Source organism: Orbicella franksi, chromosome 14, assembly GCF_964199315.1.
Source record: "Orbicella franksi chromosome 14, jaOrbFran1.1, whole genome shotgun sequence".
In the NCBI taxonomy this organism is placed as follows: Eukaryota; Metazoa; Cnidaria; class Anthozoa; order Scleractinia; family Merulinidae; genus Orbicella; species Orbicella franksi.
Window position 1 is genome coordinate 15217808 of NC_138158.1, and position 26816 is coordinate 15244623.

At 39.1% G+C, this 26816-nt stretch overlaps 2 protein-coding genes across 2 annotated transcripts; both read right to left on the bottom strand.

Annotated features, from left to right (window-relative positions):
* Nucleotides 1-614: 614 nt before the first annotated feature.
* LOC145468640 (uncharacterized) lies at nucleotides 615-11129 on the bottom strand. The gene is made up of 5 exons (XM_081452357.1): nucleotides 10559-11129; nucleotides 9576-9902; nucleotides 8369-8763; nucleotides 5046-6002; nucleotides 615-3969 (listed from the first exon to the last, which is right to left on the bottom strand). The coding sequence occupies exons 1-5, from the start codon at nucleotides 10932-10934 to the stop codon at nucleotides 2545-2547; spliced, it is 3480 nt and encodes a 1159-aa protein (XP_081308483.1). The 5' UTR covers nucleotides 10935-11129; the 3' UTR covers nucleotides 615-2544.
* Nucleotides 11130-11706: 577 nt separating this feature from the next.
* Nucleotides 11707-26692, bottom strand: LOC145468643 (kelch domain-containing protein 3-like). The gene is made up of 17 exons (XM_081452360.1): nucleotides 26604-26692; nucleotides 25359-25492; nucleotides 21199-21274; nucleotides 20456-20544; nucleotides 19425-19571; nucleotides 18492-18543; nucleotides 18105-18205; nucleotides 17377-17462; nucleotides 16850-16928; nucleotides 16508-16593; nucleotides 15864-15963; nucleotides 15118-15148; nucleotides 14816-14906; nucleotides 14619-14719; nucleotides 14265-14349; nucleotides 13376-13480; nucleotides 11707-12447 (listed from the first exon to the last, which is right to left on the bottom strand). Exons 1-17 carry the CDS (start codon nucleotides 26663-26665, stop codon nucleotides 12328-12330), a joined length of 1545 nt encoding a protein of 514 aa, XP_081308486.1. The 5' UTR covers nucleotides 26666-26692; the 3' UTR covers nucleotides 11707-12327.
* Between the last annotated feature and the right edge of the window lie 124 nt (nucleotides 26693-26816).

A 26816-nucleotide genomic window follows, 5' to 3' on the forward strand; every position in this document is an offset into this window, starting at 1 on the left:
TAAACAAATTTATACACAAGTGCGTACATTGTATTGCGCTTGAGTTTCCTATTGAAAATAATAAACCTTCCATCTAAACATGCAAACCAAAACTTTCAGAATTGAAACGAGCGGCCGGCAAAGAGTTTCCTAAATCTGGTTCCCTCCTCTAAACTCAGGTTCGTTGTAACAGGAAGACAGAAGTAAGCGCCCGCACCTTAAAATGCCCTGCCGCTAGACAAAACATAAACCCAAACAAAAATGACCCCTACTTTATCATCTTGGTCAGCCATCTGAAAGAACTTTCGAGAACTACTTCAAGACAAGAAAAGCCGGATTTCGCTTCAATTATTCAAGAACGCTTCGCTAGTATTTGTTAACTACCAATATCATTGCGTTGTGAAAATGCCGCTAGTTGAATTGGCTCATGCCATCGCTGGGGTCCTTGCATTGAGATCTATCTCAGCGATTAAATGGAAGCTAGCCCTTACTTGATTTAGACTATGTTGAAATACATCACGGAGGTTGTCTGTTGTACCTGACTTTTACTCTTAATATGGGCAAACTGTGCTATAAATATCCCAACGATTTCTGTCCGGAATTCCCAGAAAAAGCCGGTCCAAACCTGTCCGGAGGATTTTTTAACGGATTTAACGTATTTGGTGTACTTGGACTCGTGTGCAGCAAAACGGTATTCAGATTCTTATAATCGTTTGCACACTTTGACAATTCATTTGAAAACGGTTACCAAGTAATAGGAAAAATATTTCGATTCATATGAAGAAATAAATCTTCACCCTACGAAAGACAACGACAAAGAATTAACTTTAGATTTTCCATTCAAAATCTCCGGAATCGGAACCGGGACGTTTTCTTTGACTTATCTCGGGTTCGCTCACTGTGTAAACGGCTATGCGGTACTTAAAACATCCCAGATTCGTCATAAATCCTAAACAATATCTATAGTGTAAACGTAGTCCAAGTATTCGCTCGTGAAAAATTCGAGCTCATAGTCTACTTGTAAATCAATCTCATCTCCTATATGCTTTAAAATGTACGAAATTCCGAATTTAATAGCAGAACATAACTGAGTTCGGACTAAGGAGACAATTCGTAGCAAAAAACAAGTAATTCGTGTCATAACTGTCATAACATTTATCATACATTTCGAAGTTTTATTAACGTTGTTTCAGTGCATGTCACGCACAAATTTTAACTCTGATTTACCATACATCTTGTTCGCTTTCTCCATTCTAATCGGCTGAGAGTAGGTATCTAAAGCCGACACCGAATTGTAATGTCAGATCGACAAGCATGCAACTGTACAACTGTAGCGTCACCTTTACAGATATTTTAGATTTATAGATACATTTGTGAATGTCGTGTTTCAGGGGCAACCAACGGATCGTCTCAGTAAATAATCTGATCCGAAGGCGTCCTTCGGTTTTGGGTTTTAGTGATCTCAAACTAAACAAACATACGCAGTGAAAATCATTTTTATACAACAAAAAAAGGCACTTCTGTTAACCTCAGTCCTGGGTTAGCGTTACCAGCTTTCGAACAACCCGGCCCTGAAATATTGTCAAAAATAGGTGCCCCTGATATATACAGCTCAGTGAAACAAAACTTTTAGAATACTACCAAGTTGAGCGCAGGCTACCTTTACGCTGCGCAAGGAAGGAACAGAGAATTAAAAAAATACCCTGGGATCGAGGAAAACCTTATAACCTCGATTTTATTTATATGGTTGGTTTCTGTTCACCCAAAAATTTGCGGAAATTTCGCTTCACAAATTAACTAACTTTATCATAGACGTTTTAGTACAAGCTTCGAAGAGTTGTGGAGCTCTTCAAAAGAACTAAATTTTCAGTGTTCTATATTTTCCCGCTTAAGTCTCCTTACAAGTTCTTTCATTTCAAACTGACCGAAATTTCTCTATTTCATTTACGGAACTGATCGTTGAAGCAGTTGTTGAGCGGATGATAAGCGCACATACATCTCTCTAAAAATTTGACCTAATTTTCTTACGAGTAACCAAAATTTACAAATTACAAAAATACCGCGTTTAGCACGAAATCAAAATAAATTTCACCGTTTTTGTTTTCTTCTTTGGCTAGACCTAATATAAAATTCAATTTCGATCATAATCAAAGGGTCTCTTGATATTTGGTTGAAATACAGTCACTAGACAATTCAAAAAGGGCTTGGTTAATAAAGGCACATAATCTACCTGCGAATGTAGTATCAACAAGGATTCAGTCGCCTTAAGCAACAAAGCGCCTTTCTAACGTTCATCGAAAGCACCACACAGTGACTTGGATGATAATATCTGAGACCTAGGGGTCTCAGGTGACAAGTTCAATAACCAATCAGAGCGAAGGTGCGGTATTAATCAGAACCAATAGGTGAAAGCTGATTGCATCACGTGACTTTTCCCGCGCTTTCCGCCTGTTGCAGGCCATTGTGCCTCGTTGTAACTGGCTTCTACCACTGTTTGGTTTTGTTTCGTTGGTTTTTTTTTCCTATGGCAAAGAACCATTTTTAAATTATTAACTGTAAACTTGTCTAATGCATCTGAATAAATGATTCCAGCCTTTTCGGCACAATTCCCTCGAAGTGCAACTTTTCTGCCATAATCTTTCGAGCCGCGAGGCACTGGAGACCAGGCACGTGATCAGCAGCCTGGATAACACGCCGGACCTTCTCGCACCTCGCCAAGTCAAGAATTGTCTTACCCGAGGAATTGCGCGCATCCATATGCGCCCCAGCATTTAGAAGACACGATAGTACATCTCTCTCCGCGTGACCTTTAGTGAGCAGTATATGAAGTGCAGTGTTCCCGTCGCCGTCAACAGCGCTCTGATCGACACCGCTGTCCATTAGAAGCTCGCAGACGCGAAGGCTCGGAAAATGGAGGTGCTCTTTAAGAGAGCTTATTTCCTCTGTTCTGGAGTTTGAGGCAAGGTGAAGTAGAGTGGATCCTGTTGTACTGCGCAGGCCCGCCCAGGCAACGGCCTTGGCGGTCTCCATGACAACTTCTACGTCACGCTCGTCTGACGCCACTTCCAACAAAGCAGACAAGTAGTGAAGAACGTACACCATCATTTTATCACGTGACTCGTACAAGGCAGGACACGCTTTGAGACCATGTAATGCGCTTTTGATGACTTGGTAGACTGTCTTGAAATGTAAAACGCTTCCACTTCGGCTCAAAACAAAACCGAAAGCGTCACCGAAACAACGGAACGTGTTCAGGACATCGTCCACTCCGTCCGGTGAAGAGGAAAGCGACTTGAGTTGAATCTCCAAAACATAAAGCCAGATATTTAAACTGCGACAAAATTCGCCTATTTGCGCAAATCTTTCGCCAATTGTCCCCAGGAGGGAGGGCAGACGTGAATGTTTGTCGCCCAACACGCGGTCGCAGATTTGCAGCGCTTGCGCAGTTACGGCACTAGGATTTGCCTCGAACTCGGTCAGGTCACCTGGCAGCCTCGCTTCCAAGAAATACTCCAACGGAAACTCACGTGGTACAATGTTCGGAACCGCCAGATTGTGGGTACGACGAAGGGCAAGTGCCTCGTGCCAGAAACCCACTACGGCAGTAATATCCCAGTCACGTGACAGTTCCTTAGCCAATAAACCAACACCTAACATCTCAAGAGCTTCGATCTTGTCCTTCACTGGGAATCCGCTGACCGTGTTGATCAGTGTGCGTGTCATAGATTCGGCTCCTTCTAGCGCCGCTGCTCTGAGTGCCGTATCGCCATCTTGGTTCCTTTGAAGCGGGCCTCTGCTGTCTAGGGCCAGCAGGTAAGTCAAGGACAAGAGATCGCCAGATCGCGCGCATTTATGGAACACTGTGTCACCGTTTGTGTCTTGAAGAGAGGCGGTGAGTTCCAGGCCCCTACCGTGCAGCAGTTCGAACGCTTGTCCGCACCAGGTCTTACTCTTAAGAGCAACAGTGACGGGCGTGTCCCCCGAGGAATTCTACAAATGAAGAAACAGAAAATGGTTAAGTGACCAGAAGGGCTATTCAACAGGCGGTGCACATAAATAAAACAGTACTCAACAAACCGGTCACGGTTTCCACGGTCTATACTCTTATAATAGGCTGCCGGCAGGCTCACATTGGAGCACAAGCGCGAGCGGCGTAGCGCTGGATCGCGTCGCTCTTCGCCGCTCGCTTCGATCGTCGCCACTCGCGCGTGTGACCTAAAGGTGAGCTTGCTCGCAGGCTACTCTTACAGGTCGTCAGAGACCTTAGGAATGACATAATACAAGGTCCCAAACTCAAATAGAATCACGGGCAGGCAAGTGTTGCACTGCAAAGAGTTGAACACATCATGGTTTTATTTCTATGGTCTATTCAACAACTAGACTACGAGCACGAGTTTTCTGTGAGCGAATAGTCAACCAGAGGTTGCCACGACCACAGTTGAATTACATCAGTGTAAAATCCCATCGTGAGGTAGTAAGGTCACTCTTTTCCCCGTGAAGCCGACGAGTTATCAAAAGATTCGGTCACGTTACTTTTATGGAGTAAACTATCATCGGGCATTGTTTTTGGCCAATTAACGTAGGCAAATTCTCTCGGTTATTGCGAAAATGTGATAAATTCTAATTACGACGGATGTGTTTGCAAAATAAAGATTTGCAATGATCTCTGAAATGAATTCAGGGCTTCAAGTAATATATCACAGGGACACCGTTAAATACCACAGTTCCAAACATCCAGAAGAAAGAGTGTATTTTTGAAGATTTCCAATTCCAGGTGTTTGGAAATGTGGTCAAACACTGTCTTGAATGTATGATATATCTTCTCAATCGAAATTAAAACTAAGGAGACAGAGATGAAATAAAAACATAATCAAATCTACGCCAAATAAGACCAGAGATCTAAACGTAACATTGTCATGGTTAAGACTTCCTTGATGAAAAACTATTATAATTATTATAACTTATCTTAATTATTATTTTTGAATTATCATAATTATTATAATTATTAGAACTGAGTTTGAGAAGAGAATTTCTAGAGTCATTTATGTAGCCATTGCCAAACAAACCTTGATTTCTGTATACACCCCAGTGCTAAGAAGCTGTTCTAAACATTTCTTGTGTCCACTAAATTCACGGTAATGCCGCACACAGATGTGTAAGGCTGTGTCACCTTCGTTATTCTTTAGATCCACTTGAACTCCTTTCCTCAGCAACAGCGACACGATTCGCTCTTGTCCGCGCCTGCAACAGATCATCAGCGGTGTTACACCATTCTGGTCTGCGCTATTTGGATCAGCTCCTTCATCAAGCAGAATTCGCACAATATCCACGCTGCCTTTCTCGCAAGCCATCATTAAACAGGTCTCGCTATTTTCATTGCCAACATTAATATCCATTGCTTTAGGTGTTGACAGAATCCCAAGACAACTCGTCTGTCCTGTCAAGCCTCGAAACTTCAGCGCTGAGCTTATTTCACTCTTCAACTTCGATTTACTAGAGTTTCTGAGCAGAGCAGTAACTATGGAAACATGCCCCTTGGCACACGCCAACATTAGTGCAGTGCTGCCTCGCTCAGTGGCCTTGTTGAGATCGGCTTTGTATTCTATTAGGTGATGAAGACTTGTTATGTCACCGGACAGAGAACAGAAATGTGCCGCAGTCAGACCTTTGTCAGACTTTTCATCCACTGCAGCACCTTTCTGTAATAACAACAGGACGACATCAGGATGGTTTTTTTCGCAAGCTAGCATCAACGGAGTGATACCCTCAGATGTCTTGGCATTCACTGCAGGGGTATTCGGGACTGGCAGAAGCTCGTGCAAGAGTGTAAGATTATTGGCAGCTGTAGCGCAGTGAATCATTGAAAATCCCTGATTGTCTTGTACATCCATGTTCGCCCCTGATGTGCGAAGTAATCCAAATGTGCCAAGGTGTCCATTCCAACAGGCCACCATTATACAAGTATTGCCATCTTGATTTCGCTTGTTAACATCCGCGCCGTGATTAATAAGACATCGTATAACCTTCAAAACAAATCCAAAACGATTTATTAAAAACCTTTGTAAAACCGACAAAAACTTAAAGTGCCTATGAAGTGAAAAGTTTTTTGCGTTTTTCTGTCCCTTGTTATGTCTACTTTTCGGAACTGCCAAAAGCGCATAATGTTAAAGAGAGAAAAATCCGACTTTTTGCCCCCCAAAGTAAGCTCAGTATAGCAAAACAGTGGATCCGGAGACTGGCAACGAGTTTACAAGCAATGAAGTAGGCAATAGTTCCAGCGATTTGTTTACCCCACTTCGCCTCTATAGCCACGTGCATTGCCATAGAAGAATTCTTCGAAGTTCGTCATTATTTGCAAGGAAAATGTCAGTGATGGATATTACTAAATGTCTTCCAACGTACAAGAGTCGGAAAGTAGCGATGAAGTCGTCAGAACAATTTCATGTCACGACCTTGTAATACATTCATCTTGGCTGCGCGCAAAATAGACTCACTTTTGGTTGTCAAATTCGAACTTTGGGCAGCAATAAGTCAGATTTTTCTCTCTTAACATTATTCGCTTTAGGCAATTTCGAAAAGTAGACATAACAAGCGACAGAAAAACGCCAAAAACCAGTTCACTTCATAGGCACTTTAATGACACAAAAGGTGAGTATAATTCTTATTACAAAAATGTATATACAAGCAACTCTGTTATGTTGTTGACTGGAAATAACTTTTTAGCTTTTTAGCAAACAGTTCTGCCTTTAACCCTCGGCTTTTTAACTTCTACGCCCTAGGTACGCAATGCGTGCGAAGGGCGACCACTGCTAGGTTATTGTAGTCACCCGTTTCAGTCATGTTCAGACATTTCCCACTAGTCTATTAAGAAGCACTTTTATAAAAGTGAATATATTGATGATCATATCATCAGCTGCATGTATGATAGAACATTTCACAGCTGCCTATAAGCTGTGTACGTGTATATAACTGCGGTCATCAATCATGTCTTCATACTGTTTCAAAAAACTTGCCATGAAATATCCAAGATCATGACCACCATTTTGAAAGTAAGGCAAACAAGGCATCATGTACAGTTTGTGGAAATATTCAAAGGCTGAAAGCTGAAGATGGATAGTGTTGCCTTCACCGTTTTCAACACCAAAGTCATTGCCTACAAATTTCCCAGTGGCTAATAGACACAATATTTGAGTTATGATAAGGAGAAACTGACCTTCCAAGCATATTTTCTTTTGGGAATAATTTGACATATCAAAACTACATACATTTGGCAGATTTAGCACTGCGTGTTAATTGCAGACACTGCACATAAACAAACAAATAATTGATTTGAAATTGAATATTTCGCTTGTCTTAAGCAGAGCTGGAAAGAATTTTAATTACTAGCAAGACATGACTTGTGTCCTTTCAAGTCTCTATCATGGCCAGACATACATGTATACCAAGTTGGTCAGATAATCTGATTACTCAATCTACAGGCATACATGAAGTAATAAGTCTGTTTAGCAATGCATTGCGTGATGATTTTCATGCATGTTTCATGCAATTCCAAGGAGACTATTTAAGCAAAAAAAGGGGGTCCATAAGATTTGTGATTTTTAACATGTTTCAAAGCTAACACAGTCTACGAAAGAGATTCTTGTGACTACTGACCATAAGCTTCTTATTTTAAGTCATCTTCAATTGGCACTTGGTCATGATGTCTGTTTATAATGTAAAATTTGTCACACAATTTCACAAATTTGGTCAGACAATTTCCATTGACCAACACTAATGTATCAAAATTGAAAGAATGTGTTTGACCACATTTCCAAAAACCAAGAAGTGAGGTGAAAATACAGTGGTCATGATTTCCTTTGCTTAAACACGATGAAATCATTAATTAAAATGAGTTTGAGAATGTTGTTTCCAGCACTGTTTAAGATCCCAAAGGATGCTCAAGAGTTTGACCAAGTTGATCATTTAATTAAACAGTGCACATGAGGAGTTGAATGTGGCACTACTGAGAGCAAATCCAATTAGTGGGCACCCACAGAGGAGGATTTGAGTCAGAGAACTCCAAATTTCATTCTTGCAGATAAGCCACATCCCCAATTTTTAAGGAAAATTTTAAGTGAAAAGTTGAGGCTTATCCGGCTGTGTTTACAGCAGTCATCCATGTATAAAAGGGGTTTTTAAAATAAGAAAATGACGGACTGCTCTTTTTTTCCAGCCAAGAAAGTGGCCATTCTACCAACTTAGGTGATCATTATGTTCACAGGGTTGGTCAAAAGGGGCAGTTATATTGTGGATGGTAAAAATTATTTTATTACCAACTCTTCAAACGACAGTCTCATAATCTTCTATAATTTATTTAGTATTTCAAGCTTGTGTGGAGAATCATGCTTACCTCTGTATGTCCATTAAATGAAGCTGCCCGCAGTGGGGTGGAGTTAGTGAGTGTTGTGTGATTCACCTCTGCACCTCGCTCCAATAACAACCTAACAATTGCCAGATGGCCCCCCAGAGAAGCCATCCACAATGGTGTACAACACTCAATCAGGTCGCCATCAATTTTGACAGTTCCTTCTTGCTCCAGATCAACATCATACTCATCAAGAAGGCACTGGACTATAGCAGTGTTACCATTCCGTGCAGCTATAATTAAGGGTGTCGCTCCATCAGTGCGGGTGTTAAGCAGGAAGTTTCTCTTGGTTACTGATTCACCATCGAGGACTCTTTTTAATTCTGGAACGTCACCTGTTCGGGCAGCTTCACTAACTCTCAAAACAGGCGACACCAGTACTAGTGGTAAAAGAAACAAATTTTAATTGTTTTTAATACACCTTAGATTTTATTGACTGAATAGCATCCAACCTCTGCTTACAATATCTATAGACTGAAATAATGACCTACCAACAAATGAGTTTTTTAAAAAAAAAAAAAAAAAAAAAAACTCAGTTAGTATGTTATCAAAAGCCATCAAGAGCAGATTAACAGCAAGTAGATAATGAGCTTATTGACTGAGTGGGATAGCCAGGCAGGAGAATATTGCAGTCATAGTCATAATATATGAATATCATTATGGGTCTTCTTGAACTTGGTCCAAGCAAACTTGCCAAGAGCCAAATATTTTCTTGAGTAGACAAACAAGTCAGTCAATGAGTACATTTATTTTATAGACATATTTTTGTGTTTTCCTGGAAAACACAGAACTCATAAAATTCATGAATATGAAACTACATCCGGGATCTCAAATGGTGTTTTTGCCATATCCTTGCTACTGAGGATATTGATGATGTCATTTCCTTCTTTTTCTTGGTTGTTGGTGTAAACAGTCCATTTGTCTATGTCTATGATATGAATTTATTTTTCATGTTAAAAGTAATATTTTACAAACATGCTTTGTTTGTTCATAAAATATTGCTGTTACCACTTGAAAATAAAATTCGGATCTTTGCACTGCCATGTACATGTAATATCCTCTTTGTCTTCAGGAATGTTGTCAAAGTGTTTGTATCAAAATGTAAATTCTCATTACCCAATCTGTACCTGTATGAAAATAGCTCTGCTAGGTCTGTGTTTTTATCAAATTTTAGAAACATGGCAAATTGTACCTGGATCTTCTTGTAGTCTGAGTTGTGATATTTTCAGTTCCTGAACAGAAATCTCATCTTCTCCAGATACTTGAACCCCACTGACATTCAGAGAAAACAGCCATTCCTTCCTCCATCCAGTGCAATGCCGCAGCAGAGGAAGTGCCTCTGACGTCAAGTGAAAAACCAGCTGCTTTCTTGGAATCCTCATCGCCGCAATAAAAGCCACTTCAGCGCGTACTAACTTCAAATGTTTGCAGATAGATTTCTTAAAGGAATTAACCTTGTTGGGTGTGATCTCATGTGCATTTTCATGTAAAATGAAAGAAACAATTGATCTTCCATGAACTACAGAAAATGAAACAGAAAAATGAAAAGATGCAGATTAGGCTCCCTGTTTTTCAAATCTTAATTGTCAGAGGGATGCTACTCTTTAAAAGACAGCTGGGAAACAAATATTGCTTTCATCAGGTTCATGTCACAGAATTTTGTATGAATTCAGTTTAGGACCCAGCATGTACATGTGTGCTTGTGGATTGATCCTGACTATTGCAATAACTTTCTTAAATCTTCAATAAGTTAATAGCAGCCACTACTTAACTTGAGCATTTATAGGACAGTTTAAATGTCAAGTCGTGTGGAGGCGCGTTGGCCTCATGGTCAGTGCAAGTGCTCGACTCCGAATCGACCGGATCGAGCAGCGGAGAAAACGGCCGGCCAGATGGGCCACTTGACTCAGAAATCAGAATAATCCAAAAATCCGAACCTCAAAACTCGATACAGTACAATGACTACAATGTAAGCTTACATGTCGAAAAAAACTCAGCCAGGTGTTTGTGGGGCAACAGGGCCACTAAATATCACCAAGAATTACCACAGTCCTCTTGGGGATTCTAAAATTACTTCATCGGAAAAAAGGAATGTGCCAAAAATTTCGCAATTTTCTAAGAAGCTTGTAAAGCTTCGTTTTCTAAAAAAATTCAGCTAATTATAATTAAGCTTACCTGCAACCAGTTCGCCGATGGCTTTTTCCGAAGTACTCTCTAAAACTGGAGGCCATTTCCTTTTATACTCACGCAAGAGATCTAAAATGTCGTTTCGTCCAGTTACACCCAGCAAATCTTCCAGCAAATCCAAATCGTACTCGCCCAAACAATGACAACTTAAAAGTTTCTCTACAAGTTCGTCTGCAGAATTGCAGTTCACGCCAATTTTCAACGAGATTACATCTCGCAGAAAGCGTTTCATCGCTTTGAGATTCTCTCCTGTGATTTTGTCAATAACCTCTTGTAAAAAGTCCCGAAAACATCTTGCTTTGTTCGGTGTATCAGGCGAAATGCCAAAGGCACGATCTCTCGTCTCTTCCTGTCGAGCAGCCATATTTGATCAGCATCGATAAACAAGCTGGCTCTGTTTTGCTGTGGGAATCCGCTGCCTATTCAAGACACGTTCTCCCTGGACTCTCTCGTTTTCGATTTGTATAGTTGATATATCACTTAACTTACACTTTGCTATCTGCAGCACCAAGCTCCGGGTAGCTGCGAGTAGTTGCAAAGAAACTCGTTCCTAACGTCACAGATTGCTGGAGTGGACATCCCAAAATCTCGTGACTTTTACTTCGAAACTGTTTATGTTCAATAAAAGTTGCGTGATGTTTCATTGCGCAGTATCAGGTGTCTTTCCTAAAAATCTTTCTCGTGTTTTTTCCACGAAAGAGTGTCATCGTAATTTTCTGATATGGGAAAAAAGAAAATTCGGGCGGACTCCCATTTTGAAAAACAGTATACAAAGTAAATTGGCGCGTGATGGATTTTAAAATAACCGTGACGAATTTACGCCACTGTCAACGTTACGTAACATGACACATTGATGACATTTACCCGTGTAAGGTAAATTTCGTCTGAAACACTGAGCTGTGGCCTCAGAGTAGACAACATAACATATTCTTCCCTTTCCCCTTCAGTCACCTCTTGCTACGGCCCGCGTTCCTACATGTTTTGTTGCTGTTTTTTTTTCCTTCTTTATCTTTTTTCTCCTTTCAAAAACGAACCATGTGCGCACCCTGATACCATCAACACCAATGAGGCAATTTTTTCATTTTTTTTTTTTTTTTTTACTATTTTATTATCATTTTGACACGAATGTCAGCTTTCATAAACCACACATATTTATTCGTTTGACGGCTCAAAACTTGAAGGGCTTTTTTGGCGAAAAAATATAGAGTCCGGGCCCAGGCTCTCCGCGCCCTCCCATTCGCCAGTTATAAATAGTCTTATTAAAGAGCAAACAATCTAACAGACCTGTTGTTAACCGGCAATAAGCTAAGGAGGCTCTTTGTTTGCACCCAGGTAATACACTAAAAATTCTTCCGAAGGGAGAAAGTTGGGGAAGGTCTACAAAAGCTCGGTCCCAGGCTCTTCAAGGAAACGCCCGGGTAAATCGACATTGGGCGGTTCATTTGATGACGTGAAGTGTGGGCGGGGGTTGATCAATATAAAGGCAAAGGCTTACATTCCGAAGTAGAATTAACGCTAAGGGAGGAATTTCACGGCAACTCGAATGATCGCTAGTTGTGAAGAGAACAACAGTTCTGCAATAAATTACATTTTAAAATTTAGGGTTTTAATAACTACTAGTCTTTGACTATATATTATCATAATTATAAGTTATCTTGGTTTACCATCAATGCATTCTCTACGCTGAAAGTTTTTGATTCCAGGCAAACATTTAGTCTTTGCAAATTGACTTGCAACTGACTAAAGCCGGATTTAATTTAATTTGATCCATTCATCAGATGACTGGTTCCGCCGCCAAGTCTTTCGATGGCTTGGATTTTTTCGTTGAACTCTTCTTTTTCCTTGCGGAGTTTTTCGCGATCTTCAAGCAACTGGCTCTGTCAAGAAATTCAGTGAAAACAATTTATTTCACAACAATATACAACAACAAACACCTAGTCAAGCACGCCTTCAAGATCATTTTTGCCTGATCTTCCAACAAAGAAGCATATATTTCATCAGCTTCGAGTTAACAAATTGACGTCAGTTTTTCATACGTCTGCCCTGTTATTGATCATGAATTTGGACCTAACATTGTCAAAGTAGTGGTGGATCCACGAGGCGATAGCCGAGTGGATCCGCAGACTACTTTGGCCATGTTATGACGAAATTCATTGTCAATAACAGGACAGACACATGAAAAGCTGACTTAATCTGTTTTTTACAATGACAAAGTATCAAATAGGCCCTTTGCATGATCCGGTCACATGGTACAAAATCACACATGCTGGTGAGCAAGTTGCACAGTGGGACTTCCAAAACAATGCAACTCGTACCAGTCCACCTGGACCTGCCTTTGTTTTGGAAGTCCCACTGCGCAACTTGCTCACCAGCATGTGTGATTTTGCACCATGTGACCGGATCGTGCAAAAGGCCTATTGTCCGCTCTCGCATGCGGACGCATCGCATAAATTATAAATTCACACGTCTGTCCGCCTATTGACAATGAAAATTAGCCAATGAGCGCGCGAGAATTTCTGCAGTTATCGTAAAAATCATTTTTGACGCACGATTTTCTAAGCTCTTTTCAAGCCACATTTAGGCACAAAACATAGATACCTTTTTCTTGAATCTTCGTGCGCCTCTATGTATGTTATTCTACTAATTATGTGACAAAAAAACAGACTCTGGCCCTCCAGATTTGGGGATTTACCGCGAGGATAACTACCTCACCCCGTAAAACCAAACTATATCACGGACATAAATAAAGAGGTCTTATTCACCACATGACGTAAAGAGATCTCAGTAAATAGCTCACAACACTACCTTTTCTAATTCCACTTGTTTTCTTTCTTCTTCAAGTTCTTGTTTTCGTACATTTATCCACTCCTCGTTCTCGATTCTGTGTTTGTCGATCATCTCTTCCAGTTCCTAAGACAAAATTAACACGAAAATACGTTTAACAGGCCAATAGTCATGCCAAACTTCTGACTCTCAAAGCAATAAACGATCCATCGCCAAACTCTCATAACTATAACATTATTTATATTCAAAGGGACCCATGGGAAACAGAAAGGAGAATTGGTGTAAACATCGAATATAATGAGCCCAATCTTCGGAGAAGATCGGATACAACCATGTAAAGCTTCGGAGAACATCGGACATGACCAGCTAAATCTTCGGAGAACATCGGATATGACCAGCTAAATCTTCGGAGAACATCGGACATGACCAGCTAAATCTTCGGAGAACATCGGACATGACCAGCTTAATCAAAATTAAGATAAAAACGTTCACTGGCTACAAAATTTCAAAAAAGAACATGAGCTTTCAGCTGTCAATCTTCAGCCTTCGACGGATAAAAAAGGCTGTAGATTGACAGCCGAAAGCTCATGTTCTTTTTTGAAATTTTTTTAACCAGCGAACGTTTTTATCTCAATTTTTAATCATGTCTCATCCTGGCTGCGCTTCAATCTATGACCAGCTTAGGTAAATTTTCGGAGTTCATCGGATATGACCAGCTTAACCTTCGGAGGACATCGGACATGACCAGCTAAATCTTAGGAGAACATCGGACATGACCAGCTAAATCTTCGGAGAAGTTCGGATATGACCAGCTAAATCTTCGGAGAACAACGGATATCTCGAACCAAGGGAGTTCATTACTCTGGGGTTTCATTGTTATGTTTTGAGCTCGGAGCTAATCAGTTCTCACCTGCTGTTGTTTCTGGTACAACTCCATATGAGCTGTTTTTTCCTCGTGAAATGCTTCTGTGGCGTTTCTCAAAGCTTCTTTTTGTCTACAAACATAAGAGCAGAATCAAGTTGAAGACGGTTTCCGCTATATGCATTAACAACGATTCTCGCAAAGTGATTGGTCAAGAGGCTCAAGACGTAATAGACTTGTGTTTACGACAGAATGAGGCAAAAAATAAATAAATAAATAAAAAAACCCAGAAATTCCACAGACTACTGGGGAGAGTAGTATTTCACCCTCACGCCAGGGGGATCTAGAGGGGCTGGGTTACGAAAGACCCTGGAAAATAGTTTGGATTCAAAGGAAACTTACGTCTGTAGTTCTGCATATTTTGCTGAAATGTCTTCAAATAAACCCTGGATTCTTTCAACAAACGAAGCTTTTACATCTTCAAAGTCAGCGGGCTTGGCCGGCTTAAGAAACAAGAACAAAAATTATTAGTCTGAACTAAGTTGGTGATCCATAACCTCATAAAGGCTATGATATAAGCACAAAGTAACTTGTCTAACCTCTGTAATGGCAGGGAAAATAGGTCTGTATGGCGCAGGGACTGGAATTGATAAGTCATAGGATGAGAGAGGGCCAGAAATATCGCTGAAACTGACATAAATGATATGACACAATAAGTAGATACCAGAGTGGATACGAAATTTATTTACTAGAAGGAAATAAATGAAGCTTGTGTAATGTTATTCTAGAACACTAAATTACGTAACGTTTTTCAGGGCTTCATTTTGTTTAGGGGACTTCAAATAGAAGCTCTCTCCACGGGTTGACTAAAATGAGTTTCAAAACAAAAGAGAAAACAAACCTGGATTGAGATAACGTTAAAACGTCACTTCCTGAGAAAAAGAAATCGAAGTCAGTTCATAAACGAGTCGTTACGTATGAGAAAGTTCGCTTCATGAAAGAACTGTTCATGAAGCACCACAACTCGTGATAAGCCGTGAATAAAAAAACATGCAATACACCTTTGATAAAATAATTTACACTGTATAACTTTTTTGCCCTGCTATTGTGTTTTAAACCCAGTTCAAACTATGGCATCGTTCACACTACACCGAAGGAATTTAAAAACGCAGCTTTATTTCTGCGGTTAGGCCTATCATCCACACTAATCCGTCGCGAAACCGGGGCTTTTCGAAAACGCTCTTCAAACGGGAAATTTGGAAACGCCGGCTCTGCGTTTTACTGTGGACGGAAAACATTTTGAAAACGAAGCTTTTCGAAAACGATGACGTTAAGATATTCATGATATTTCCCTGCCTAAGGTTTACTCAATCACAAATCTAAAATGACCGGTGATTGTTGCGTTTTCAAATTTCTCCGGCATAGTGTGGACGGAAAACATTTGATGCGTTTTCAGCGTGAAACCTCCGTTTTCAAATTCTTCTGGCGTAGTGTGGGCGAGGCCTAAATGTCATAACGACAAAAGAAAATGGAATTCTTTTTGTCACATTATCTTCTCGGCGTCGTTCACGCTGGTAACTTATGCATGAATGAAAGATTGGTATAAAAGTAAAAGCAATTAGCTAGTGTGAACCATGCAAACCGTACCTGTCATTTCTGGAGGAAGGTGCTTCAAAGCAGCACGTGTCTGTAAAATGCACACGTCATTAAAATCTTTCTGATCATTCATCCCACCGAAAATTACCAGCTGAAAAACAAAAATCACAGTATTGATAACTGTACTCTCTCAAAGGCTTCAAGTATTAAAGTGCACCTAGCCCCAAAAAGTTTTTTTTTTTTTCGCTGAAATAAATCTATTTGTAATTCGAAGTACTTCCACGAAAAAAAAATTGAATTTGGTTCAATCCTCGATTTTCTGTGCCCTGGCGAAGTTTCGAAAATATCCCCCAAAACGCCGCCATTTTATTTCACGGCGGAGTTTCGGGGAGAATGGGTCCAGCGGCTATTGTTATTGCAAAACTCTATGTTGGACGTTCTACCCTGCAGACTGGGGGTGGGGAGCCTCGAGGGGGGCAAGGAAGCTCAAACTTCCCGCTTCCCATACCTTTTACCCCTGGCTCATGCCCCTTTGGTTCCCCTTTGGCTCTTGCGTCTTTGTGCAGAACCTCTATTGCAAAATATCGTGGAAAGTAGCAATGTTTGGCTTTTTTTCTCCCTTGAGAAAACCCACTTCCTTGTATCCTGTCCCCCTCCCCCCTCCCACCTGTTATTCTTCCAAGACAAAACATTACCTGTCCATAAACTAACACAGCACTATGACCCAGTCTCCTCTCAGGTCCAGTGCCAGAACACTGAAGCTTCTTCCATTTTAATTTTGCTGGAAGAAAAGAAATGTGTGTTAAGCCAATAAAAATGTTAAATACATTTAAAAAGCGGAAAATATAGTACTTCTGATACTCGTTGCTTAGTTAGTCGACTATAGCTAGTGATTTGTCAACTGGTAAAAAGTACATTGTACAGTTTAATATATTCCAATTCCAAAATTAAGTGGCTGCAGTTTAACATTATGAAAATAACAATAGTAAAAAAAAAACATTTTTAATTTCTTGAAATTAGTTATAACAACAACTTACACAAACTAAACTTGTACACATCATCAAATGGTGTTGTAACTTTGGCTACATCATTTGATCCACCAAATAAGTAGATATCCTAAAAATGCAAGATCGACAAAAATGTCAGCAACTGAAGCACAAATAAAGAGCAGTTTGCATTTGAGTGCTGAAAAGTAATTGGTTTTGCATTAACTACACTACACAATTGGATTAAAAAACATGCCATGTGCGTGCATTTTCATCCAATCAGAAGTAAAACCAAAACCAATCGTGACTCACTCACATGCGTTTTCGCACACTTTGCATCAGCCACATGTGAGTATTACTTAAGCTACTTTGCTACTAGCTACAGATATTTGAGTTGTGATTGGCTCACTGCATCATCTGTGTCATGTTTCATTGACTACTCACTGAATGATTATGCTGGTTTTGGTTTTACGACATTAAAGAGAAAACTGCTGTCATGCACAACCTTGATAAGTATGTGACAAACAAATGTAGCAATTGAAATAATCATGGTAATCATGTTGAAGTTTACAATGTACCTTGCTGTGGTGCGCACATAGCATGTGTAGGCTCCTGGCATGTGGTCGATGACCTTGAACATTCACAGCTTCCCATCGCAGAGTCACTGCAGCATGAAAACAATGGAAAGCAAGAATACACAAAACAATAAGCTTTGCATACTTGTAACCATGCTTAAAATATGGTAACTAGAGCCATGCTAGTAGCAAAACTATTTTGCTACACTGTAGCATTGTTATAATACAGTGTAGAGATAATAATGTACAACATTGATAACAAGTTTTCTGAACTCTGAAGCAGACTTACAGAGACCATGCAAAAAAGTCCAATAGACTATATGGTGAGGTATATAAATTTCAACTAATTCTTAAGAGCAAAATAAATTTTGAAAACAAGCCATAAACCCCAATTTAAAATAAACAGGGCCATAGCTGGAAAAAAACATTATGACTGAGACAATTTGTCAATTGTTATATTCTCTTCCTAGGTATTTAGCAATGTTTTACTTTCCTCCTCCAAAACCAAGAAAACAAAACTGAAAAAAAAGACCGAGGCAAGTGCCTCGGTTTACCTCATACTGGCTACGGCCCCGATAAGTAATAACAATAGGTATTACTTTATCAGTTATTATTATTACAGGCATGCAATGCGTGCAGAGGATCCACATGTTGATTATTTCAAAACACCAAATAATAAATTTAAGTAAAATTATCTCTATTAACAATTACTTATTACCAAAATGTCACACCTGTATCAAAGACATGCACATCATCATACCACAGCTTCTCTCCTCCACTTCCTCCCATAATGTAGAACTTTTCACCAGCCACTGTACAGGCATGATCACATCTGAAACAATACATCAACACAATGCAGTGATCCTGGTACGGGCTTGAAGCCGTATCCCTTGGTCTGGAATCCAGAACTCTTACCATTAAGCCAACATGTCTCCTACACACATATCAAATGTTCAATAACCCAGCAAGCTGCCAAAGCAGCAAATTCCGTTAAACTAAAAACCTGTGAAACTAAAAGGTGTCACTTAAAAATATTACATAAAAATATTACGTAAAAAAGAAAGCCTACTAGGCAGCTGACAAGATTGATTTGAAAGTTAAGTTCAGTGTTATGTTACCTGGGTGAAGGAGGATTACCAGAGGCCTTTAGAGGTGTCCAGGTTAAATTGCCTGCAACAAAAAAGAACTTACAATAAATGATTCACATTACGAAGCCATGGCAGGGATTTCATTAAGGTCACTGATAACCTTTTGGTGTGCCTTCCAGGAAATCTTTGATTCATTCGAGCACTATTTTTGGTAAAACTCCAGCAAACTATATATTACCGTTATGACAATAAAATGAAGAATCCAAACATGTGTCACATAGATAGATCGATAACTTTATTTCAAATCAGTTTGATGAGGCTGATTAGACCTCCAGCAAGATTATGCTAATTTACCGAGAAAAATAACTTTAAACAAAAGAAAATTGAAATTAAAAAAATACAACATATAAATGTATTATAATAGCTAAGACTGGTCTACATATGTAAATTTAAATGTGTTACATTTTATAAAATAATTGAAATGGCTTTCTTTAGTAAGTGCAAAGCTTCAAACTCAAAACCATAGATGTTGCTTTCACTGAATTACTCACCTTCAAAATTATCACATGCAACCAAACAAACTGTCCTACAGTGTATATCAATCAGCACTTGCTAGGCTACTGTTTCACGACACGCAGAGATGTGTCAAAGTAAAAGTATTTCGAGTTTTTTAAAAGCCTGACACACTTTCATGCAAGGGATGAAGTGTACAAAATTAATGACAGCTAGCTAGATCAGTTTACAAAATGGACTACTAGCTCCTGAGAAGGGTGACATCTCGCTGTTTACTCTTGAGACTCAAAATGAAAAATTTTCAAATAAAACATTTAAATAATTCACACCTAAAGATGTCCTCACAGATTGGTAAGACACATGTCAAATCTTGACCATGCTTATGTTAATCACAATATTAGATAGTGTAAACGTAAATTATATTTTCAACTGGTTAATGTTTATTTGTACCTGTATTAAGCATATAAAGAGCATTGGTGGCATTTCCACGGTAAATTCCTCCAAATATGTACAATGTATCTCCCACTACAGCTGTTGTGTGACCCAATGCTTTGGGTTGACGACCTTGAGTTGGACACAGTTCCCATGATAGTGTTCCTAAAAGTTGCCAGACAAAGGCCAGAAATTGAAGCTATATATGTATATTAAAACCAATACCCAATTATTTTCTAACCGTGAACACTTACTATTATTTTTTGCTCATTTTTGGAGAAATGAATGAAGGCTCTTCATACATGTACAATGTATAAGACTCGAGCATTTTTACAGTGCGAACATGCCAAATACTCACGATATACTTATTAAGTGCCTTCCTTTTTTAGTCACTAACAAAATGTGCAAAAAAAGTCTCTAGCATTCGCAGTTCAAGTGTCATCACAGACTGTAATAAGCAGTTTAGCAGAAACTGTTTGTTTGTTTGTTCCTTTGTTTAATAACAACACCCTTGTAGACAATATTTACACAGACGGTTGCATTGCGTTAACAACTTGTAGGATGTCACGCACAGATAAACAAATTGGGATCCCTTAGAATATTATTATCCTGATTAGGAATAGAGCATTAACATACAGTCTCCTGAAGAATGTACTGCATGTAAAGGGTCTTGTAAGATGTCTTGTGAAATCCTGCTCACAGGAACTTAACAATACAATCCTAGGAAGAAATTCTAACACAGTGAACTACATGACTACAGGTAGGGATCTTATATCGCCTTTACATAAGTTCAGTTCAGGTTAACAAAACCTCAAAGCCACATGAGGCTGTGTGGTTTAAGCAACAGGGAGTACTGTCAAACCAAGAATCAACAGATGAATAGAAGATTACTAGAGATACCCTGGTTACTCCACAGGGGTACAAAGTACCGCAACCAGAATAAATATTAATAATGTTTTGATCATAGGGTTGGAAAGCTGGAACGTGTTTCATGTCACCATCATCATCATCATCATTCCTCATAGCCCCCGGTGGGGCATAGGTCTTACCGATGTCATATGCATACAATCCATCTAAGCACTCCTCAGATTCAGGATAATTTGAACCACCGAATAGATATAGTACACTACCCACAGCACTGTAAAGGACAGAAAACATTCACTCAGCAGATGGAAAATAACTGTTTAAGTACAACGAAGTAACAGCTTGCATGGATTGAAAGCTCCTTTACTATACATGTATCACAACTAAGTCCCCTGTACAGCGTCAATTATATATGTACACATGATTACATTCAGTCATAATGCACCCTTTTGAGTGCTACATCCTACGAATCACTTGTATTTTCTTGTTAAATACAGTCACACTTGCAAGTCTTTACGCAAGTTCGTATACCAAGAAAATACTAGTGACAAGAGGTATCTTTGTGGTGTACCACTAGAAAGCATTGCATGTTAACTATTTTATGCCATGCCATAGACACTGTAGAAAATCCAGTGGCAACACAATCAGTGGGACATACACTGGGCAGCACATGATGGGAAGATTGGGTGTAATACCATCGATTATACAAGCATGGCTTTCCTGTATTCTGATCAGCTGTATTTACTATGGCATGGTATGGTAATGAATATAAATATGATGTAATTGCATTTTGCACCAATATAATTCTGATTTATTTATTTTTTGAATTGTATTTTGATTGCTTTACAAAAGACATTTGGCTGCATTGATTGCCAGTAATTTGATTAAATATTATACAATTTGAACTGAGGTGAGATATTAAGCAAACCTTAAAGTGTGTCCATCTCTTGCACAAGGTATGTCTCCCAGCTGTTGCAATCTCTCCCAAGTGACCTGCAAACCAACTGACCAAAAAAGACATCCACCAATTACTTCATTATAATAATTATGTTATGATCCAGCTAGATGTCCAAATTATGCCAAGAAATACAAGTACTTATTGAAGCTCAAGGTCTTGCACAAGGGCCAAGACCATGAATAAAGACTGTAAGCCATTTCAAGACATTAACCTCTGGAAAACCATTCCAGTTACTTGTAGGTTCATTATGTTTTTTTTTTTTTTTTTTCTTTCAAAAACTTTGCCTCTTGAAACTACCCTTTCCCTACAAAATGTCCTGACCAGTGACCTCCCTTGGGGTGGGTATTCAAGCTTTGCATATTTCATTCTGTTGTGAAAATGTTCTCTTAACTAAAAACTGTACAGCTTTTTCACTATTGTCTTTTTGAAGTGCTTTTACATGTGTCAACATTATATTAATATTAAACCAATAATTAATTATCAATTAAATATGTACAGGGCTCAAAATAATTTTCGGACCGTGGCCGGTCATGTTGACGGGCCAAAGTGATTTTAGCTTGGTCCCGTCTCGTTTCTGACCGGTCAAGATATTTAAAAAAATTTAAGTAAATTATGTTTGCCTAATGAAACCCACAAATATAATTTGTTTGTTCCGGTCGTTGCTAGACCTTTTAAAATTATTTTTTAAAAGGTCTAGCTTAATACAAAGAAAGGCTTAAAGCTTAACCAAAGATAGCCTTGGCAGGGCTCAGCAGCTCAATGGAGTGGCATGCTATCAGTGGAATTCTTGCCACCTGCCAAAGAAAAAGTATTGAACGGATGCATATTTGATCAAACTTCAAATTTTTTGATCGGTATATTGAATTCCATGAGCCGTTTTGATGTTCTACAAAGTATTTATGTCCATCAAAACGTAAGTAAAACCAAACAAAAGGGAATTATCTTCGGAAAGAAGTTAAGTCGGAAATTTTCAAACGCTCTTTTTCGAGAACAGGAGCGATATCATGGAATCAAATTTCTCCAGACTGGAGAGATTTATCTCAACCAATCTAAGAAAAAAATTCGTAGATTTTTATTTGAGACTTTTTTTTTCAGATAGGGATGACTATGTTGAAGTCGACACCCTGACTCAAGTTCTTAAATTTAGTTCCTGATTAATTTCAACCCATAGTTTAGTTCATCTCTAGTAAATCATAGCTCCTAGTGTCAATCAAAATATGCAAATGTAATTGTATTGAACAGTTTCGTAAATCCTTCTATAAGTAGTTGCATAACAATCTTATTTATGTATGAATGGTCTAATATAAATATAGATGTGGCCCACCTAGATTAGCCCAGCCTACCTGCGGGTTTGCGCTGTTACTATTGTCAAGCTTTTTTTATCTTAATGTGTATATATTTCTGTAAAATTGTAAATATGCAAGTCATAATAAAAGTTGTTGTTGTTGTTGTCAAACATGCATAAGCATGCAGATCCTAATTTTGGGCTTCAGAAATAACTTGGTAAACAAATATAGCCGAAGAAAAAGTCTATGTTTCCTCAATTCTCACCCATGCAAACGCATAAAAAATCATTAGGTTACCACGAATACGGCTACAGTTACACAACAAGTGTTGGGAAGTTTTGTAATGATGTGACTAAAATTAAGGTCTAAGGTGTAAGCCATAAAAAAAATCTAAACTCTGTCGTAGTCACATTTTAGAGTGAGTTTTGGTTCACGAAGAACTAATGACCATCATTCAGTAGATTTTACCACAATAGTGGGTAGATTTTGGTCACTTGCTAAACAACGAGTTGAAAGTGTCACAAATTTCATTCGCAAACAAAATAACTGTCCACTGACGCAGATACTGATAAGGTATTCGGCTTTTTTGTTGGTACATAATTATTTTCGTCTGTTTTATAACAGTAACTTTTATCGGTTGGTTCTAATTAGATACTGGGTTCGTGCTCAATGTTACATTTACGGCTTGATGGAAACGAAGCAGACTGCAAAATGCGTGTTTTGATGTTCCGGAGTTCCATAGTGTCTAAGTTGGAAACAACTTGACAATCGAGTGAAAAGTTTTGTTTTGGTGTCCTGTTTGTTGATTTTTGTGCAGTGAAAGGGAAAGAAACGACAAATATCTTGAGATCTGTAGCCCAATACCTTTAAAATATGTGCCAACAAAGGAGACCCTGTTAGGGGTAAATTTTGACGAGCCACATGGCCTTGAAATGGCGACATGAGAACTATGAATTGGCAACGAATGACAGACTACCCCAGCGAAATAGGGAAAGCGACAGCAATGGCAAGATAGATCGACAATGAATTTCGGAACTGAAAATGCAGTGATTGCTTTAAACGTATGAGTCAAAGTGAAGACGCATTTCCAGAGTTTTAAATGTGTTTTCCTCTCTCACGCACGATGTCAGAGGGTTGTGAAACCCAGGCTTTCTTATATATGCTAAAACATCCAACGTCGAATAAATCGAGTCCATCATTGCTGAGTATTTTTTCTCATTCTCAGCTGAGTGAGCAGTGCCCTAAAATGCCTAAACACATGCTTAAGGAAAAAGGAAAGAAATCTTCGACCGTCTGCTTCATATTTTTATTAGTGGGTTACCAGTAAAAGAATATCAAGCTGTCTTATCAACAAATGGCATTATGGAAGGAAAAGAGAGACAGGGGAAAGCTGCCAAGGTCTTCTTGTCTTCAGCAAAAGATAAGGGTTACGTCAAATTCAAAGGAAGATTATAGATAGGAGAGGTTATCTGATTGAGGCCGTTGAGATTTTGAGTTAAAGAACGGTTATTAAACATAACCATGGTAAAAATAGTCATAGGTTCGATTGTACTTTAGGTCCAAATACTGATTAGAAAATGACTGAAAATACATGTAGCAATTCCGAGCGTCTAAATTTCAAAATTTCCCAGGGGGAGCATGCCCCCACATCCGCTAGGAGGTTAGCAACTTCAGCGCTCGAAAGCATGCCCAAGCCCTTAGAAAGCATGCCCCCAATATGCCCCCCCATCATGCCCCCAGCCCCTTAGAAAATTTTGAAAAATTGAAGTAGCTAAGAAGTGTTTTCCTTCATGCTGAGTCAAAATGTGATGCTTTATAAGTAACCATAAAGTAATCATTAAACCCACTGACCGGAGAAATGCTGGCTCTGCATAAGAATTCCTACTACTGAAAAGTGTTCAAAGCAAGTGCAAAGCATACAAGGAGTAAATTATATACCAAGAGATACTTAATGATATATGTACTTGACTAAAAAGCAAGGAACCTTCAATGCGTGAGAAATAATAGTTTCGGCACGAGAGTGCAAGATTGAATTCAACTGCGTGAGCCTCATGCTCAATGCGTGAGACTTGACAGCACCGTGTCGGTTTTTTTTTTTTTTTTGATAAAAAAGGCATTACAATGTGTTATATGTGTAGCTTCGTTTTAATTGAACAAGGTCAAATTTCCCGACACAGCTCCTCTGAGATGAAATTCCGACAGGTGACATAGGAGTCTTGCAAAATGCCGACATGGCTGGTGGCGAATTTCAGACCAGGGACATGGGTACCCCTCCTAACAGGGCCTCACAAAGAAAGGCATTCTGTGACAAAAGTATGACAGTTATGCAAATCTAAAGAATCACAAAAAGCTGAATCTGATTGGATTCCCTTTTCCGTACAGAAAACCTCTGCTGTCAAAAGGTTGAATAGTTTTGAATTCTGAATTGAAAACCTCTACCATCCTAACAGATGAAATTTTTTTTTTGAACGGATAGCAGCAGTTGTTCCAATGGCTGAATATTTTTCTGAACGGATAACCCCAGCCATTCGAATGGCATTCCTATCGACCTCAAGGAACGCATGACAAACACCAACGAACGATTTTTAGCTGTTCAAACAGAGACCCGTTGATGTATGTTTTCATGTGAGAGGTCATAATAAAAAATATATTTAAAATCTAAAATTTACAGTTGAAGATTCGATTGTTTATTCAAGAATGAACAACGTGACCGTCTCAACATGACGTGACCAGTCAACATTACCGGGGAGTGAAGTTTTTGGCTGGTCAAGTCACCATTCTGGTCGGACATTGTCCGTTGAACGGCCGTTATTTTGAGCCCTGAAGTAAAGTAGACATGGCTACCTTTAAGAACAAACAGATCATTCAAATAAACTGGGTCACTTGTCGATTCATCATGTTGTCCACCAAATCCACTACCACTACTACCACCAAAGATGTACACTTTCTTGTCCACAACAGCTGCTGCATGTCCCTGCCTGAAAAAAACAATGTTTAATATCGTTCAGCTGAATTGATACTCCACAATAATTTGTACCCTATAATTTCATTATAATGAAGATCAGGCACATAATGTGAACTAAGAAATAAACACAGAAACAAGAATTTAAACACAAAGCTTGCATAGTTGTGTATAGAGGAAAAGAAATAATTAAAATGACACACTAAGCCCCCTCCCCTGGCCCATTACCTTCTCCTCCTCCTCCTCCTTCTCCTTCTCCTCCCCACTAAGAAAAAATGTTTTCATATATCCTACCCATCACATGGTGCCCATATCTTGAGTACTTAATGTACAAGGCTGCAGGGGTGAGGGAGGGGGGTACTCTCTTATATGGGCTAGGTACAGGGCTAGGTGCAGTTGTATGTGTACCCCTAAAGGGTACATGGTTTCTGAGTGATTTCGATCCAAAAAAGGGTAAAAATTTTGACCATTTTGGTCTGAAATAGGGTCTTTTTTCATTCTGTCTTGACATAGTAGCCCTTTTCATTTTCATGTTTACGCAAATGGAAACCATTTCTGGTTAGCTGCAGTCATATATACGGTGTGTATTAGAACTGTGTACTAATTTTAGAGGTCTAAAGTGGAGTATCGAGTTTTGGCTCAGGTCAAAAAATACATTTGTAGGGTAAGCAGGGTATGGAAAATCAGAGATTTTCGTCTGAAATAAGGGTACAGGTAAGATTCAAGTCTGATGACAAATTTACTTTTACTTTTTTTTACAAAGTAACACAGTGTATGACACATCTAACAACATTGAATGTTGTAGATAAATGCAGCACTTATTCCAGAGCAGCACTCTTAAATAGTCTAAATAGTTTTGCTCTCATAAATGGTGGCTACAGTTATATCCCTTTGCAGGACCGCCGCCCCCCCCCTTGTACGTAGATTTAGATGTCACACTTCCGTTATAAATCGATAAAATCATGAAAATTGATTTGACACACCAAACTAATTTATCGATTTTCCACGACTTCTGTTATCAATCGGTAAAAAAATCATTTGATCAAGGCCGATTTTTATCGACTTACCACTCTGGGATAAACATCTGCAGTGTCTACAAAAAAAATAATGATCAAATTTTACTGTACCTTGGAGCAGGAGCGGGTCCGTTTATTGCTCTTGTGGCCCAAGTGCAAGTAGAAGAAGACATAGCCGTGCTCAATACCTCCTAATTACGATATCAATTCATGATATCATTGCTGCTCAGGAAACAGACGAACGCAAAGGATGCTGGTTAGACTGAGCCTATGATAACGGCAAACAGCGGATTTCCTTGAAATGTCTGCGCGACGCAGTGGCCT

Coding starts and splice junctions, on each gene's coding strand:
- LOC145468643 (XM_081452360.1), bottom strand. CDS start 26,665: ATGTCTTCTTCTACTTGCACTTGGGCCACAAGAGCAATAAACGGACCC. Junction 20,545..21,198: donor AGAGATGGACACACTTTAAG/GTTTGCTTAATA, acceptor TGTCCTTTACAG/TGCTGTGGGTAGTGTACTAT. Junction 18,206..18,491: donor GGTAATCCTCCTTCACCCAG/GTAACATAACAC, acceptor GTATTGTTTCAG/ATGTGATCATGCCTGTACAG.
- LOC145468640 (XM_081452357.1), bottom strand. CDS start 10,934: ATGGCTGCTCGACAGGAAGAGACGAGAGATCGTGCCTTTGGCATTTCG. Junction 9,903..10,558: donor CATCGGCGAACTGGTTGCAG/GTAAGCTTAATT, acceptor CATTTTCTGTAG/TTCATGGAAGATCAATTGTT. Junction 3,970..5,045: donor GGGTGTATACAGAAATCAAG/GTTTGTTTGGCA, acceptor CTTCATTTGTAG/AATTCCTCGGGGGACACGCC.